Raw genomic sequence first — 14,151 nt, forward strand, 5'->3', positions numbered from 1 at the left:
TAGTATCTGATGTTTAGAGAACATGTTGATATAAACTAGAAGTTAGGAGGGGAAAGGCTAACTTGATTCTAAGACTGGACCATGCATTATTCTACATGTAGTGCGTGTTAAAGAATATTAAATGACCATTAAATGCAGTATTTCTCTAACATGGAGCCCTGAAGGCTAGACAATGACGGAAACTATTGATGCGATTCAGTAGCTTAGGAATGCAGAGAAGGAGGGCTGAACTGATAACTGGACTCATAACATACTCTTGGCAGACTCAGAGGCAGAGCCAGGCTGGACCGGGCACTGCGAGGCAGGAAGTAAGTGAAGGGTCGAGGATACAGGTGGGGGCTGTATCGCTCCTCAGCGAGGCTTCAGGAGACAGGAGCTGAATCTGGTGTCCGGGCCCTTTTGAGGCCTAAAAACGGGGACTTCATAATGGAATAACGTGCACACTGAGAAACGTGGCAACGTAGCTTTACATAGGCCTGATATTCGTAGTATTCACGAGGACTGGAAACTAGCATACTGGAGGGGGACACAACTGTAATGGCGTCATTAATCGGACATGGGGAATGCATATGCATATTTAATCATGCACACATAACATATGATGGATGACACGTAGGGACACAGAACATGGCAAAATTTACTTTTCCACAAGTTCCCTAGGTTTATATGAAAATCGAATTGCTTATTGATATTTGCAATAAATGATTTCCCTTTGTCTCTTCTTCTCTCCACTCATGCCTGTAATTGATATTGTGATGAATTATTTATAAACTGTATTTCTCTTTTGATTTAACCTGTAACCTTGTTCAAATGAAGAATCTTATGTTTTTTTATTCTATACATGTATTGACTATTCATATTATAAAATATTAGATCAAAGTGACTTGATAAGTTATCAGAGTTTGTCATTTATCATTTATTGATGAAGTTATTGACATATTGCAAAATTGTGGCTATGATTGTTAGCTAGGTATTTCCTTCATTACAGGTCCTCATGAAGGGAATATTATCTGGCTTTCATTACTGAGGCCCTTATTAGCTCTACAAAAAGATTAATCGGAGGACTGATAATTGTAAGTGATTGTTGTGTTCACATGGTTATAAAAGATCCAGTATAATTGCATTAGGGATATTATAAATGGTACAAAAATGTTCCCCCTTTTCTGCTAGATCAGTATGATTGATGTAAAAGTTCAGCACTCTTATGGACTTCAATCAATGGAGTCCCAGGGGGAGGAGCCAAGCTCGCGTCCGAGATGGCCGCGTTTTAGCTCGGCTCCGTTCGCCTGCCTGTTTTTATCATCTATCCTGCCGTTATCCTGCCCCGGGAAGCCCTCTTTGCTGTGCTGTAGTGCTAAGACGCCTTGCAGGCACTCACCTTTTGCTCCGGTGGTCCTGGGTGCCGTGGATCCTGTGCTTCGCTCCCGCTCGCTTCGGGGCCTCCGGGGCGGGCTGGCCTGGACCTTCTCGGCGGCGCCCGGACGGGACGGAGCACGATGATCGGCCCTTGATGGCGCAGTGGACGTGGTCGTGGAGGCCGTTGTGCATGTAGGCCGGCTGTGCTTGCTGGCCGGCTCCGGTGGGCCGGAGGCCTTGGGTGGAGGCGCTGCCTTCCATTGACGGGGCTGCTCGTATATCCGGCTTGCTCCCCCTTTGTTCTCCGGTCCGGCCATTTTGATTTCCTCCGCCCGGACTCGGAGAACGGGACCGGCGGCACTGGGGAGCCGGCGAGTCCCCATCTTCTGGTGGCCCCCCTTCCTGCCCCGGGGTGCTCTGCCGCCGGTCGGCTGGTCTTCATTTGCCTCGCTGCTGCCCCGACGGAGGTTGGCGGCTGCCGCGGCCTCGCCGGGCTTCCAAGATGGCGGCCGACCCTGAGTGTCTCAGCCGGGCCTGGACGAGCGCTGGAGGCCCGCCGCGTGGCCCGGGTGCCGGATGCTGTAAAGGTTTTCCTACACTTAAGGATATCCTGGACGCCCTGCACTCCTGGCGAGCTTCTGTGGCTGCACCCGTCTTCACCCTGGTGGTGGATCCTCTCTTCGGGCCGTTCGGGCCCCCAAAACCGGGTGTGGCTTCACCGTTGCAGGGTGCGGCTGGAACTATCCTAGGAAGAGTGGCCCCGGCGGCAGCTGCGTCTGTGGGTGTGCGGAGTTCCGTTGCCCTTCATCATCCTGTGCTGTCTCCTTTGCCGCTGGTCCGGGGGCCGGATTCCGTCTGGCCTGGACTCAATGACTTTTCCTGCCTCTTTTCGCCTCGACCGACCGGCTATGGTTCCTGTGCCAACCCAGCTGGGTCGGCCTCTCTTGAACTGTCCCTGAAACTGTGCCTGCATTGTGTGCGATGTTCCATGACTTTCCTGGATCTTCCGTGTTTTCCTCCACGTGTCTTATTTGTACTGCCGTCTGATCTCCCTGTTCTATGCCTTCGGTTCTTCGCGGTCTGGTTCTTAGTGGATCGGACCGCTACAACTTTGGACAAACAAGGACAGGGCTGATACAAATTTGCCCCTGTGTGCGGTAGTCTTGTACTGGTTGGATGATCGGCATGTAACGGTATGATTATATGTGACTTTATGGTACTCTTGGAGTGTATCCTGATACTTTTTGACTTCCCGAGGGCTCTGCCCTTTGTTTCAGGCGGGTGGGTGGGTGCAGATAATACTGTCTCTCGGCCCTCTCCCGTGTGTGTTCTTTTCCCTTTTTCCCTTCCCCTCCCCTCCCCCGTTTTTGTCTTTTGTTTCCGTCTTTTCTTTGCTCTTCTGTATTTCGGGTTCTAATTAGGGCGACAGGCACGCTGCTGGGGGGTAGGCCATAGCCTTCTGCAGGGGTGCAGGGTGGGCTTGAGGGGTGGGTGGGGGGGTCTGTCACTTTGGGGGGTCTTTTTCCCCCCTTTTTTCTCCCTTTTTTTGTTCTATGGCTCTTGAGTATTCGCTTTTTCGGGACTCTGTCTCGTCATGTGTCCCCCTGGGGTGTTTCTGATGCATTGACCTTCCGGTTATATAAGGAGGAGTTAGATCGAGATAGGGAGGAAATAGAGCTTTACCTAGAGAACATCCCGGGTAAAGCTCTGGGAGAAGAGGACAGAGAGTATCTAGATAAGGACATAAGTGATGAGGAGATAAACGATACTATATTGGGGCTACCGAACGGGAAGGCAGCTGGACCCGATCAGATTCCAGGAGAATTTTATAAAGTATTTTTAACTTCAATATTTAAAGAAATAGCAAGAACCTTCAAAGGAGTACAGCAAGGTCAGGCGATCCCAGGTAGTTGGGCGGGAGCAGACATAGTCATTTTATTAAAAAAAGGGAAGGACCCGGCAGAACCAGGATCATACCGACCCATTACATTAATCAACGCTGATACAAAAATATTCTCTAAAATACAGGCAGTCAGACTCGCCAGGGTAATCACTCAATTGGTGAGTGTCAACCAACACGGGTTTATACCTCACAGGGACACGACAACACATGTAAGGAAAATGATTACACTGTTTGATATCCAGGAAGGTGAAGGGAACCCAATGGCCACCCTGTTACTTGACGCCGAGAAAGCATTTGACAGGGTGGCATGGGAGTACTTATGGGCTGTTCTGAGAAGAGGGGGAGTGGGCGAAACTTTTATTAAAGTAATAGAAGCTCTTTATACAAACCCAACAGCGTGTGTCGGGATAAATACAGGTCGTACGAAACCCTTCAACATTACCAGGGGCACTAGACAGGGGTGCCCCTGTTCACCATTGTTGTTTACTATGTATATAGACCCACTGACATATAAATTAGAACAAAATGTACGAATAGAACCACTGATCACTAGGAGGGGAGAGATAAAGGTTCTAGCATACGCAGACGATATAGCGGTTATTACACCCAACCCAACAGAGGCGATAAGGGAAATCGAATCAGAGGCGGAGCAGTTCGGGCGAATGGCTGGATATGCATTAAATAAAAGTAAGACGCAAATTATCAAAAATATACATACAGGCTGCACAGACACACGGGTGGTTAATGAAGGGAAATATTTAGGTATTATTATTACATCAGATCTAGGAAAATTGGTAGAAATCAATATCAACCCTATTATTACAAAAGCGAAGAAAGACCTGGAGAGGGTACATAATTTGCACATGACACTGGTTGGAAGGGTTAACTACGTGAAAATGAACTTGCTCCCAAAAATGCTATACCTGTTTAGAACAATCCCGCTGTTTTTTAGCTTGACTTGGTTTAAGAAATTAGAAAATATGATAAATCGTTTCGTTTGGGCTCAAGGGAAGACTAGAAGGGCATTGAAATATATGTCATTACCACACGACAAAGGCGGATGGGCTTTACCAGACCTCAGGATGTACTATTGGGCTGCGGCTTTACAGCAAATGACTTGCTTGTTGGGAGGGACGGGAGGAGAGGGGGAATCACACACAGGGTCGTTAGAAGTGTACGGTTTAATTTTGGGAGATGAAACCAACAATGCTTTCTTAAGATATTCAGAGCCAAGTTACTTCAAGAGAACTAGGTTTAAGACACTAGAAGCTGCTGATAAAATCTGGAAGGCATATAAGAAAAGCTTCGGTTTGGGGAGACTCCATGGACATACAAGACTAGTGGGGGACCCAACGCTACCTTCGGATATTTTTTCTGATGCAATTTTCAAAGAATGGGTTGGACAAGGTATTAGAAACATGGGAGACTTAATGGGGGAATCAGGGGTACGACCATTCACGGAGCTTCAACAGGAATTCGGGGTCAGCAATAGGACTTTCTTCAAGTACTTACAAGTAAGAAGCTTTCTAGGTAATAAACGTGGTGGCCAGGCGGGATTTAAGGGGAACCCAATACTACAGATGATCGAGGCAGAGCGGCTATGCACAATTAAACGGCTGTACGCAGAATTGATAGATCACAGAGGGGATGACTTAGTGAAATATGAGACTAAATGGATGGAGGCATTAGGAATTCCAGAGGGGACATTCTCAAAATCACTAACTTTAGGGCACGAGACCTTATGCTCGGCGTCACTAAAAGCACAACATTATAAAACTCTGTATAGACTTTACTACACCCCAGCTAGGATCGCGCAGTGGGGAGGAACACAGGGGGTAAAGTGCCCGAGATGTGATAGCGCAGAGGCAGACATAATTCATATGTTCGCAGGATGCGCAATCCTTTCACCACTCATAAATAGCATCGAAATGTTCTGTGATAAATCTTTGGCCTTTAAAGTGAAACTGACACCCGATGTAATAATATTAGGCCTAGAGGATTGTAACGTACAACAACATATGGCAGGAGGTTTCATATTTGTGGCAATGGCCGTGCTACGTCTCTGCATAGCGGCTGCATGGAAAGACAAACTGGCCCCTCCATTCCAGCAGTGGTTGGCTAGGCTATTGCATATGCATAATCTTGAGAAAGCCATCTACGCGAGAAAGGGGAAAAAAAGGAGAGCACTTGGGCTACAGTTGTGGAAACCGATTGCCGATTGGAAAGATAGGATGTTAAATGTATAAGGGGGCAATGTAAGATAGCTGGCCCTGAAGAAGTGGGTTCTGGTTCCTTTCTCTTTCCTTGGTGGACAGTCAGAGTTTTGGGTTTACGGACTGATATACTTAATGTTAATGGTATGGCTAATGTCTATTTCCTTCTTTCCCAAATGCCTAATGTCTTAGTTGGTATGTCTAATCTGGATTCCTTCCTTTTTTTTAATTTTTTTTTATTTTATATCATATTTTGTAAGAAACGAAATTAATGTATTATGTACCATCTGTAAATGGCAAATGAGAAATGACAGTCATTGTCTGGCGCGGGGAGGGGGGTAAAATTGTTGTAAAATGTTAATAAAAATATTTTTAAAAAAAAGACCTTCCGGTCGTATTGTGATTATGGTTCGCTCTGTGTTCTGTCATCGACCTTTAATGTATGCCGTGTACCGGTTTCTGTTTTCCTGCTTTGTCGCCGGGGGGCGCGTGGTTGGGTAGGAGTCCCTTCTTTTTTCCTTTTTTTCCTTTTTCTTCCCTCCCCTCCCTCTTCATGGGGGATTTCCTTCCTTTTGTTGGGGTGCGTATCGTGTTGCTTTTTACGATGGGGTCTTTTTCTTTATGTTTGTTAAGTCGGGTTGTTGCTGTGGTGGGTGGGCGCTGGACGGCGAACGCCATTGCCTCTCCTTGTGGTACTCCAATTGTGCTTGTATCTATCGATATGTTTACTTCGTGTTGGCTTTATCCTGTTTTTTATGATCGCCGGATCGCGGCTCACCACGGCCCCTCCCTTGTTGTTTGATTCACTGCCCATCATGATCCTGTACTCCCCGTTCCCGTAAAAGAAAATCAACCTTCCAATATCCTGTCCCTGCTGATTGCTCCATGGCTTTTGGTTTATCTCCTGTGTTTTTGCTGTCATATCCTGTGGACAAACTTGTATTGCTAATTTTGCTTCTACTATGTGGTGGCCAGCCCGTTGGGTTGTAGGCCCGTATTTGTGAGCACTCTTTGTACAATAAAGGTTTTCAAAAAAAAAATTAAAAAAAAGAAAACAAAATCAATGGAGTCCCTCCTCTTCCTTCAGGGCAAAGAGGCAGAGCAAAAAATGCCAGAAGTGTGATGGACTGTCCGACATGAAAAAGAGTCGTGATATTTGGCAGGAATTCCACCCTAGTCCACAGCACCAGTTTGTTTGAGAAAAGGTGATGTGCTGAGGAAGAGCAGACACAGCTTGTAAGTTACTCATGCAATGATGCTGAAAATATATATGTATAGAGCGCATCTGTTATCCAATAAGGGTGTCCTGGGGCTAAGCAAAAACCAGTTAGGCAAAGTCTAATTGCAAACAGATACCATGTTCCAAATTGGGGGGGGGGGGGGCAATCTATACTTGATGAAATAACGAGGGTTTTAGACCCTTTCAAAAACAGAGGTGATTGGTTTTGGACCTTGGGGGAGCAGGCTATTCCTAATCTTGTGGGGCAAGAAAGGAAAATACTCTCCCTCCTTGTGTACAAGGTTTCTTTATTTAAGGAGTGCAAAGGCGAGAAGCATCCACCAAGGGCAGGGATCTGCTGGCCTTCTAAGCCAGATGTTTCTCAGTTAAAACCGTACAGATTTAGTTGTAGCAGGCCCAATGAGTCAAACAATTGATTTTAAATATATTCTCTAGTTTACTTTTAGCTAATGTAAGGATTTTAATGCTGGCGAAACTACATTGTGTTGTGTGATTCCAATTAGAAGCCTGACTGCCCAAAGAAAGAAGGAAGCTGACTGCGCACAGGGTTGGCGCATATATGCGGTTCTGGCATTGCTTCCAGGGTGGGACAGACTCGAAAGGAGCAATGCTGAGAATAATTTCTGGATCCAGCCTGGTGCTTGGGGATATCTACACGGTGAGGAATCTTCAGTTAAAAACACGATAGGTCTTAGTTTCAGTACCATAATATAGCCAACTCTAAAGGGCTAGCTAATAAAATATGACCCAAAGTGTTTTAAAGAAAACTAAATTTGAAATTATGCAGAATACGATTCATGCTTGGTGGGATATATAATAAGAGATCAGAATGCTCAGATTTAAAAGGTATAAATAAATAGGGAGAAATAAGTACTTTTCAGTACTCAGAAGCACGCTTTATTTGACCTCAAAGGATACGTTGCTTCTAACTGGGGATGCAGTTAATAACAACAGCATCTAACATCCTCTGAAGACATAAAACAATTGCTAAACAAAGAAAATGACATTTTTACAGTATTTGCAATCGAAAATATATACTCGTAACAAAAACGTTTATGAGCATACACCTACAGCCACACAATCTTTTTATTTACTTGGAATTTACAATACAGAACATACCGAAGGGATTATTTCTCAGTTTTACCCGAAATGAATGACTAGCAGGGGAGTGAGGACTGGAAAAATACTGGTATTTCAACAAAGAGGTACACCCTAATAAGTCTTAAAGGGCTAGGTTGGCTACGATCAAAAACACTCTCACAAATACCAAGTATCATCTTCAACTTTTTTTAATAATTCATGAAACACATGGTGTTTGCGTGCTGCAAATATTGATACAATGTTGATGGGGGACTGTCGGGTGGCTCCACATTTTACTACTGAAGAGAAAGGAGCTCTGGCAAGTTGTTTAGTGTAGTTGCTCTGGCACAGTCCTTGTCAAAGCCAAGTGTTTGTGATTCCCTGCTCAATTACATTAAAATTAAGAGTCTGATTTTGACTTAGAAGGACAGGATTTACTCCGTCAGAGCGATGTGGTACAGTATTCCATCACCTTGCGGGAGTACCCGACCGCCACATTTGGAGAAGTTTGCTGAACCAGCCTACATCTCTTGCATTGGCAGGACGGTTTGTGTCGATGCATTGAACGTTTGATGAATGGCTTCATCAACATAATAGAGCTGTACACAAAACGTTCATTTTTTTTATCTTCAAAAACAAAATCCCAAGGCGGCATTTTTTTTTTTAATAAAAGAAAGCAAATGACCCTCTCGCATGGGATTTTTCCTTCATTGCATGGGAGTAATTTTTCAGTTCTCACTGCTCCCGTCTGCCAGGTTTTACCTGGTGGTGATGGACACGGCAAGCTTGGCATTTGTTCGCCCACTCTAAATAAGGCAGGAAGGCAAATGGCAAAACCTCTGATGGCCGTAACTCCATTGAGCTGTTGTAGGTGTATGTCAGCAGCTGTGTGTATCAGTCCACCTGACTCTAAATGAGGCAGGCAGTCATTCATTTTGGCGAGGGTAGTCTGTCACCACTGTAACAGAGTACACTCTCAGCCAAACTCTAAATCAGGACTTACATGTTTAAAGCCAACAAAACTACAGCAGAAGAAAAGGCTCATTCACATTTTTGACTGTTTTATTATTTATACAACCAATATATTTTAATATCTTAACATTTATAACAGAGGAATACACTGTGATTCAAAAACTTCAGAGAGATGTGGTGGGGACAGTGTCATCCTACTGGCATGCAAGGCATCAGCTTCTAAAGTTTGCAGAGTGGATACATGAATAACAAATCCTGTTACCTAACCCTGAAAGACTGGAATGCACAAGTTAATGTTAATGATGTAAGAACAACAAGTGAAATGGCAATGAGAAGGAAGATGGGAAAGAAACAATCTAATGTGTCTCAAGGATTAATCTTCCTAATCATGGAGTGGTAAGAACAGTCCAGGCCTAGTAAGTCAGCCTCTGACTACAACAATTTTCTAACCCAAAGCCTAAAACCACAATCAGTTGACGTTCAGCTTTCCAACAGCGGCAACTAGCACTATTTTCACCTACAGAACAACCATGGACAAACATGATGCTCAGTCTGGCCCACATGGGTTACTAAAACTCATTGCTCTCTCTGGTATAACTGGCTGGTAAAGTTACGTCAGTATTTTGATGATCTTTGGTAGAACGTGCTCAGTTGAGGAGGATATTTTCTAGTGCAGTTGGATCAAAAAAAGCCCTGTTTGATCTGATACTATTGTGTCGGAAGACTGGGAGGGATTGCCAATACTGATCAGTTAAAACAATTGCCTCGGATATAATTGGATCAGTGAATATCAATGCTCTTTCAAGTACAGTTTTCTGGATAGAGACCTGTTTTCTGTCTGGAACAGGTAGGTCAGCACACTTTAATATCATCACTGACACAACTGATACAATAGTGCTTGATGTTCTCAGGTACAATTGTGTGAGTAGAGTTTGAAATTCTCTGGTACAGAAATTGTTTCTAGTCCATGAGGGTCAGTGGAGCCTAATATTCTTTTGTACAGCCAGGTTATTTACATCTGATGTTATCTGGTTCGGCTGCTTCAGTAGAGTCCGATATTATTCGCTGCCACATCTCGGGCAGTAGAGTTCAATATTCCATTTGGTACAGGTTGGTTACAAGAGCCTCATGTTTTACCTGGTATAGTCTTGTCAAAATAACCTGATTTTTTCTTGAACTGTGGATTAGAACAGCACACTGTTTATTGGTTCAGCCGCCACAGTAGAGCTTGTGTAGTCTGTTACAATAACCAAATGTTCTGTAAATTACATTTGTGTCAATAGTGCCTGGCATTTTCTCTTGTATGTTTAAATCAGTATGGTAAAATATTCTCTCTGTGAAATTGGGTCAGAAGAGCTTGAGGTTCTTGGGTACATAGAATTCATTAGAGCTTCATGTTTGTTCTGGTAAGGTTGGATCAGTAAAGGAAATTGGTTTCTCTGGCAAAGATGGCTCAATAGAACTCAATGATTACTCTTACTCTTAGGCCAGTATACTTTGGATGTCCCCTGCAGAGGTGAGCCATTAGAATCCAAAGAAATATCTTCCAGTTGGGTCAGTGAAATATGTTCTCTATTCTGCAGTTGGGAAAGTAGAACACAGCTTCTCTGTTTCAACGGGATAGCAGAGATTGCTGTTTCTGGTAGACCTGGATGAGTAAAGACTAAAAGATTTCTTTAGTACATTTGAGTCAATAAAACCTGATGTTCTCTCTTTCTTGTTTGATTCAAGTTAATCTGTAAGGTCAATGTTACAGATTGATCAGTCAAGTTTGATTTTGACTTTTCTGTTTTTGGCAAGCGTATCTGCATTGTTCTACAGTGAATGATCAACCAATGTTCTTTTTCAATTGCCGGCAATGGTTTGTGTTCATGTGATTATGCATGAATGGAATAGTAAGTTACAAGAGAATGGTGGTTTCTCTATGAACCGTGGCTGTGAGAGAGGGAGGCTACAAGAAGCGGAGGAGGACTGTGTGTGAACAGAGCCTTGAAAGTTGGGAAGAGAAGTGGTCCGGGATGTGGGAACATATTCTATCCAAGGTAATACTAGGTAGAGCTTTAAATGGGGTAGTATAGGAGCAGTCTTACAGATGTTGCCCTTTTACCTGATTTTTTAAGCCCCATATAAATACTTATCCTTGGCTGACTGAAAGAAGGTGCCATATCTAAAAATAACGGTGAGTGTTTGAGGCTACTCAGTTGGCAAGTGCTTTTCTCGGGCCAACTTATCAGAGTAGATCCAACGCATTTCCTGTATTTCTCTTCAGGCACACAGTCTTGTTTGCTTTCTTCACTTAAAGCAGCTCTAGAAAAGAAAGAGGGATTAGAGACTGTCAAAAAGACATCTGACGTATTGCAGCTTGTGCACATATACCAGCTTCATTGATGTCTAGGCCTTTCAATGTGGCCTGTAAAGACTATCCAGCCCACCATGCTTCTCTACCAGGATATCTGCCTACAACCTGGATACATCATCCAACTCACTTTGCCCAAAGCCTTCAGGATGGAATGTTCCCACTTATCTTGCTAAAGAAAATGTTACTTATCTGTAATCATAGTTCTTTATAAAGTGTATTTTGTCAGAACCCCTTTCCGAGAGCCACAGGGCACGCAGGGGTTACTGGGTTCAGCTTTGGGAGTTGAGGCCTTTTACTGTTGATGTCCCGGGGCCTGCCCTAAAATGGATTCTGAGCAACTGGGCCAAGTACCTCTTCTGCACTTGACACTCTGTGGTAGACATGAACGAGCAGTCTAAGGCACCCTCGGGGGGAGAAGTGGAAATAGATTAGTGGACGTGAGCTCACAATTCAAAGAGCATGCAGAAACAGCAATAAATCAATGTCCAGCCAAATACTCACTTTTATAGAAAAAGAGGACTATTTTATTTCTAACTCTACTCATTCAAAGGAAGATGGACATTCACAGACAACAACACATTTCCCCCCTTGAGATTGGGGCTCAGGTGTTTCAATGGCAAGTCCCTGTATCACTCTCCTTGCAATGTGATAGGGGTTATTCGCCATTCACTGGCGGCCACATCCAGGGAATGCTCAAGTAGCAGGCCATATCTCAAGAGTCCACTCCGATTATTAAAATCAAGTCAAACATGCATTAGCACCAAGCAGTGAGTAACCTGGAGGCCGGTAGGCCTGAAAACAAGTTTTACCCGCTCCATCAGGAATGAAGCATTAGGGTCTTGGAGTGCGCTCCATCTGCAGGCACTCACAGCTGCTCCGGTCCCGCTCAGGTGAGTTGGCTGCATGCAGATTCAGCGGCAGACACAGGCTCTCTCCCTATCAGCGCTTGGAGGTGCTCTTTCACTTTTCCCCTGGGATAAGTTTCCATACTCTCAAAAAGGGGGTGAGGTGATTTCAATGCTCCTATGCTCAATCTAGGGCTGGGTGGCAATGCTTCCTCGGAATCCTCACTCGTTCTACGGGGTCGGGTCGGGTCAGTCACAGTCCTTGTTGCTTCTGGCAAACTGTGGGTCATCACTGCTCACAGCGTACAGGCTCTGGCCCGATCGGTTTGGCACAAATACTCCTAGCAGCCCCTCCTGGCATACAGGGTTGCCACCCAGCTCCCACCCAAGGCTTCGCCTCTTGCCGTACGGCAGTCTTTAACATGTTGGCCACTCCTGGCATGCAGGGTTGCCCCAATGGTGGCATGCAGGCCTTGACCCTTCTCCACAAGGTAGTCTTCCATGGCTGCCGCATATGGGATTGCTGCAACAAAGCTGCGGAGACTTCTGCCTTTACCGCAAGGCAATCTTTTCCACAACTATCATCACAGTGGCCCTCTCCTGGCGCATGGGGGTTGCTGACTCAGTTCTACTCCATGGGCAGCAACCCGATCGGTGCAGCAGCCGTTCTCCACACCCTCACACTGTGAGTCCACTCGACATGGTCCCCACCACACATTGCTCCCTTCAACACTCTCCTCTTCCTCACAGAGCATACTAGTCTTGGCAAGCAGACAGGCGCTTGTGCTCTAAGCTTTAGGGCCAGTGGTCTTGCTTTCCTTGGGTGATGTCCCCTCACCCAGAATAAAGACTAGCAGGCCTTGGCCCCCCAGTCCTGGTCACAGGCAGAAGTCTTGTAGAGCTTCCCCTCCTCAGACAGCCTGTCTGGGTGCTTGCCGGAAGAACATTTTTGGGGTCTCAACTTTCCCTTCTTATAGTCCATTTCCAGACAGCAAAAGTAGTTTAGGGTCTGTGTCTTTGAAGTTTTACATTGGAGTTCTGCTTCTTCAGACTCCTCCTCTCCTTCTTGAAAAGCTGTCTGTCTGTGCAGGAAAGACTCTGAAGCTGATAGTCCAACTACACAGGCTATGGGAGTGATTAAAGTTCACACCTGGATGTCAGCCACAGAAATATGATCAAAAGTTTAATCTCATGCTCCCATCCCTACTCTTTATGATTCCCTTATCAGCCCCATCTGATACCAGAGATGTGTCCACGTCCCTTCCTTGTGATATTTCCCTGAATCAAAGAGCACCCTTTGAAGTGTACAGTGGGAGCCTAGTCCTACCCAGTCCGTCCCACCCAGCTCACAGAAACACAGCAATACCCGAATCTTGGCTGTGGAGATTCCTATACCTCCTCATGTCTTTACCATGAAAGCCTGGGTCTCCCAAATTTGAACCTAGGGTCCTCCATGCAATGTACAATTACCGGCATACTTACACTCAGTGTATATATATATACAGCACACACACTGTTACCTCTATGTATTGTGCCACATTCTCTCAACACACACATTCACTCTGCATGCACTGCACAGCACTGTAGCCTTTCTATATTGTGCCACTTGCAAACACATATGCACCCAACACACACGCTGTCCATATAAGCGTTGCACAACACTACAACACTACAACCTTCATGCACTGTACTCCTCGCAGGTACATATACTACTATTACATGCATTCACCATGCACACACTGCACAGCACTATATGGTTTAGGTACTACACTCCTTGCAGGTACACATACACCCAGTACATGCACTCACCATGCTAGCACACCCTTCACAGGCACACATACATCCAGCGCAGAGTCACCACTCCTTCATTGAGTAGGATTTCACATCAAACCGATGTAGGCCAAAGTGTGAGTTAAGCACACAGCAGTAGAACTTTTAAAAGTGAGTGAGCCTGTAGGTCTCACTCCAGTGGCAGAGGTTAGATAGGACCCATTCACTCCTACTGATCACTAAAAGTTATATTGTCACTAACACAATCATGCTGCCTAACCTCTGGGGAAGGTGGTAACCTTCAACCACGATCCGTGTTTGTGTATGACAACATAAATCAACATTAGAGATCCAGAAATCAGTACAGTTGGGCGCTCAAGGCAAGTGTGCATGTCCATCACCATAAAAGGACA

General features: G+C 45.0%; 1 protein-coding gene and 1 long non-coding RNA gene across 3 annotated transcripts in view; one reads left to right on the plus strand and one right to left on the minus strand.

Annotated features, from left to right (window-relative positions):
• Positions 1-14,151, plus strand: part of LOC144766789 (uncharacterized) — a 130,350-nt gene that overhangs the window by 98,468 nt on the left and 17,731 nt on the right. Inside the window, exon 2 of the long non-coding RNA XR_013597929.1 lies at positions 6,560-6,708. This is a non-coding gene — a long non-coding RNA (uncharacterized LOC144766789). The remainder of the gene's footprint in view (positions 1-6,559; positions 6,709-14,151) is intronic.
• The window catches only part of LOC144766788 (inactive serine/threonine-protein kinase TEX14-like), a 1,338,527-nt gene continuing 1,333,218 nt past the window's right edge, over positions 8,843-14,151 (minus strand). For both annotated transcript variants that reach the window (XM_078650521.1, XM_078650519.1), the window contains exon 19: positions 8,843-11,071. In XM_078650521.1, the coding sequence (XP_078506647.1) occupies positions 11,070-11,071 (2 nt within the window). In that variant the 3' untranslated portion in view covers positions 8,843-11,069. The remainder of the gene's footprint in view (positions 11,072-14,151) is intronic.

Source organism: Lissotriton helveticus, chromosome 7 (genome assembly GCF_964261635.1).
Source record: "Lissotriton helveticus chromosome 7, aLisHel1.1, whole genome shotgun sequence".
Classification (NCBI taxonomy): Eukaryota; Metazoa; Chordata; class Amphibia; order Caudata; family Salamandridae; genus Lissotriton; species Lissotriton helveticus.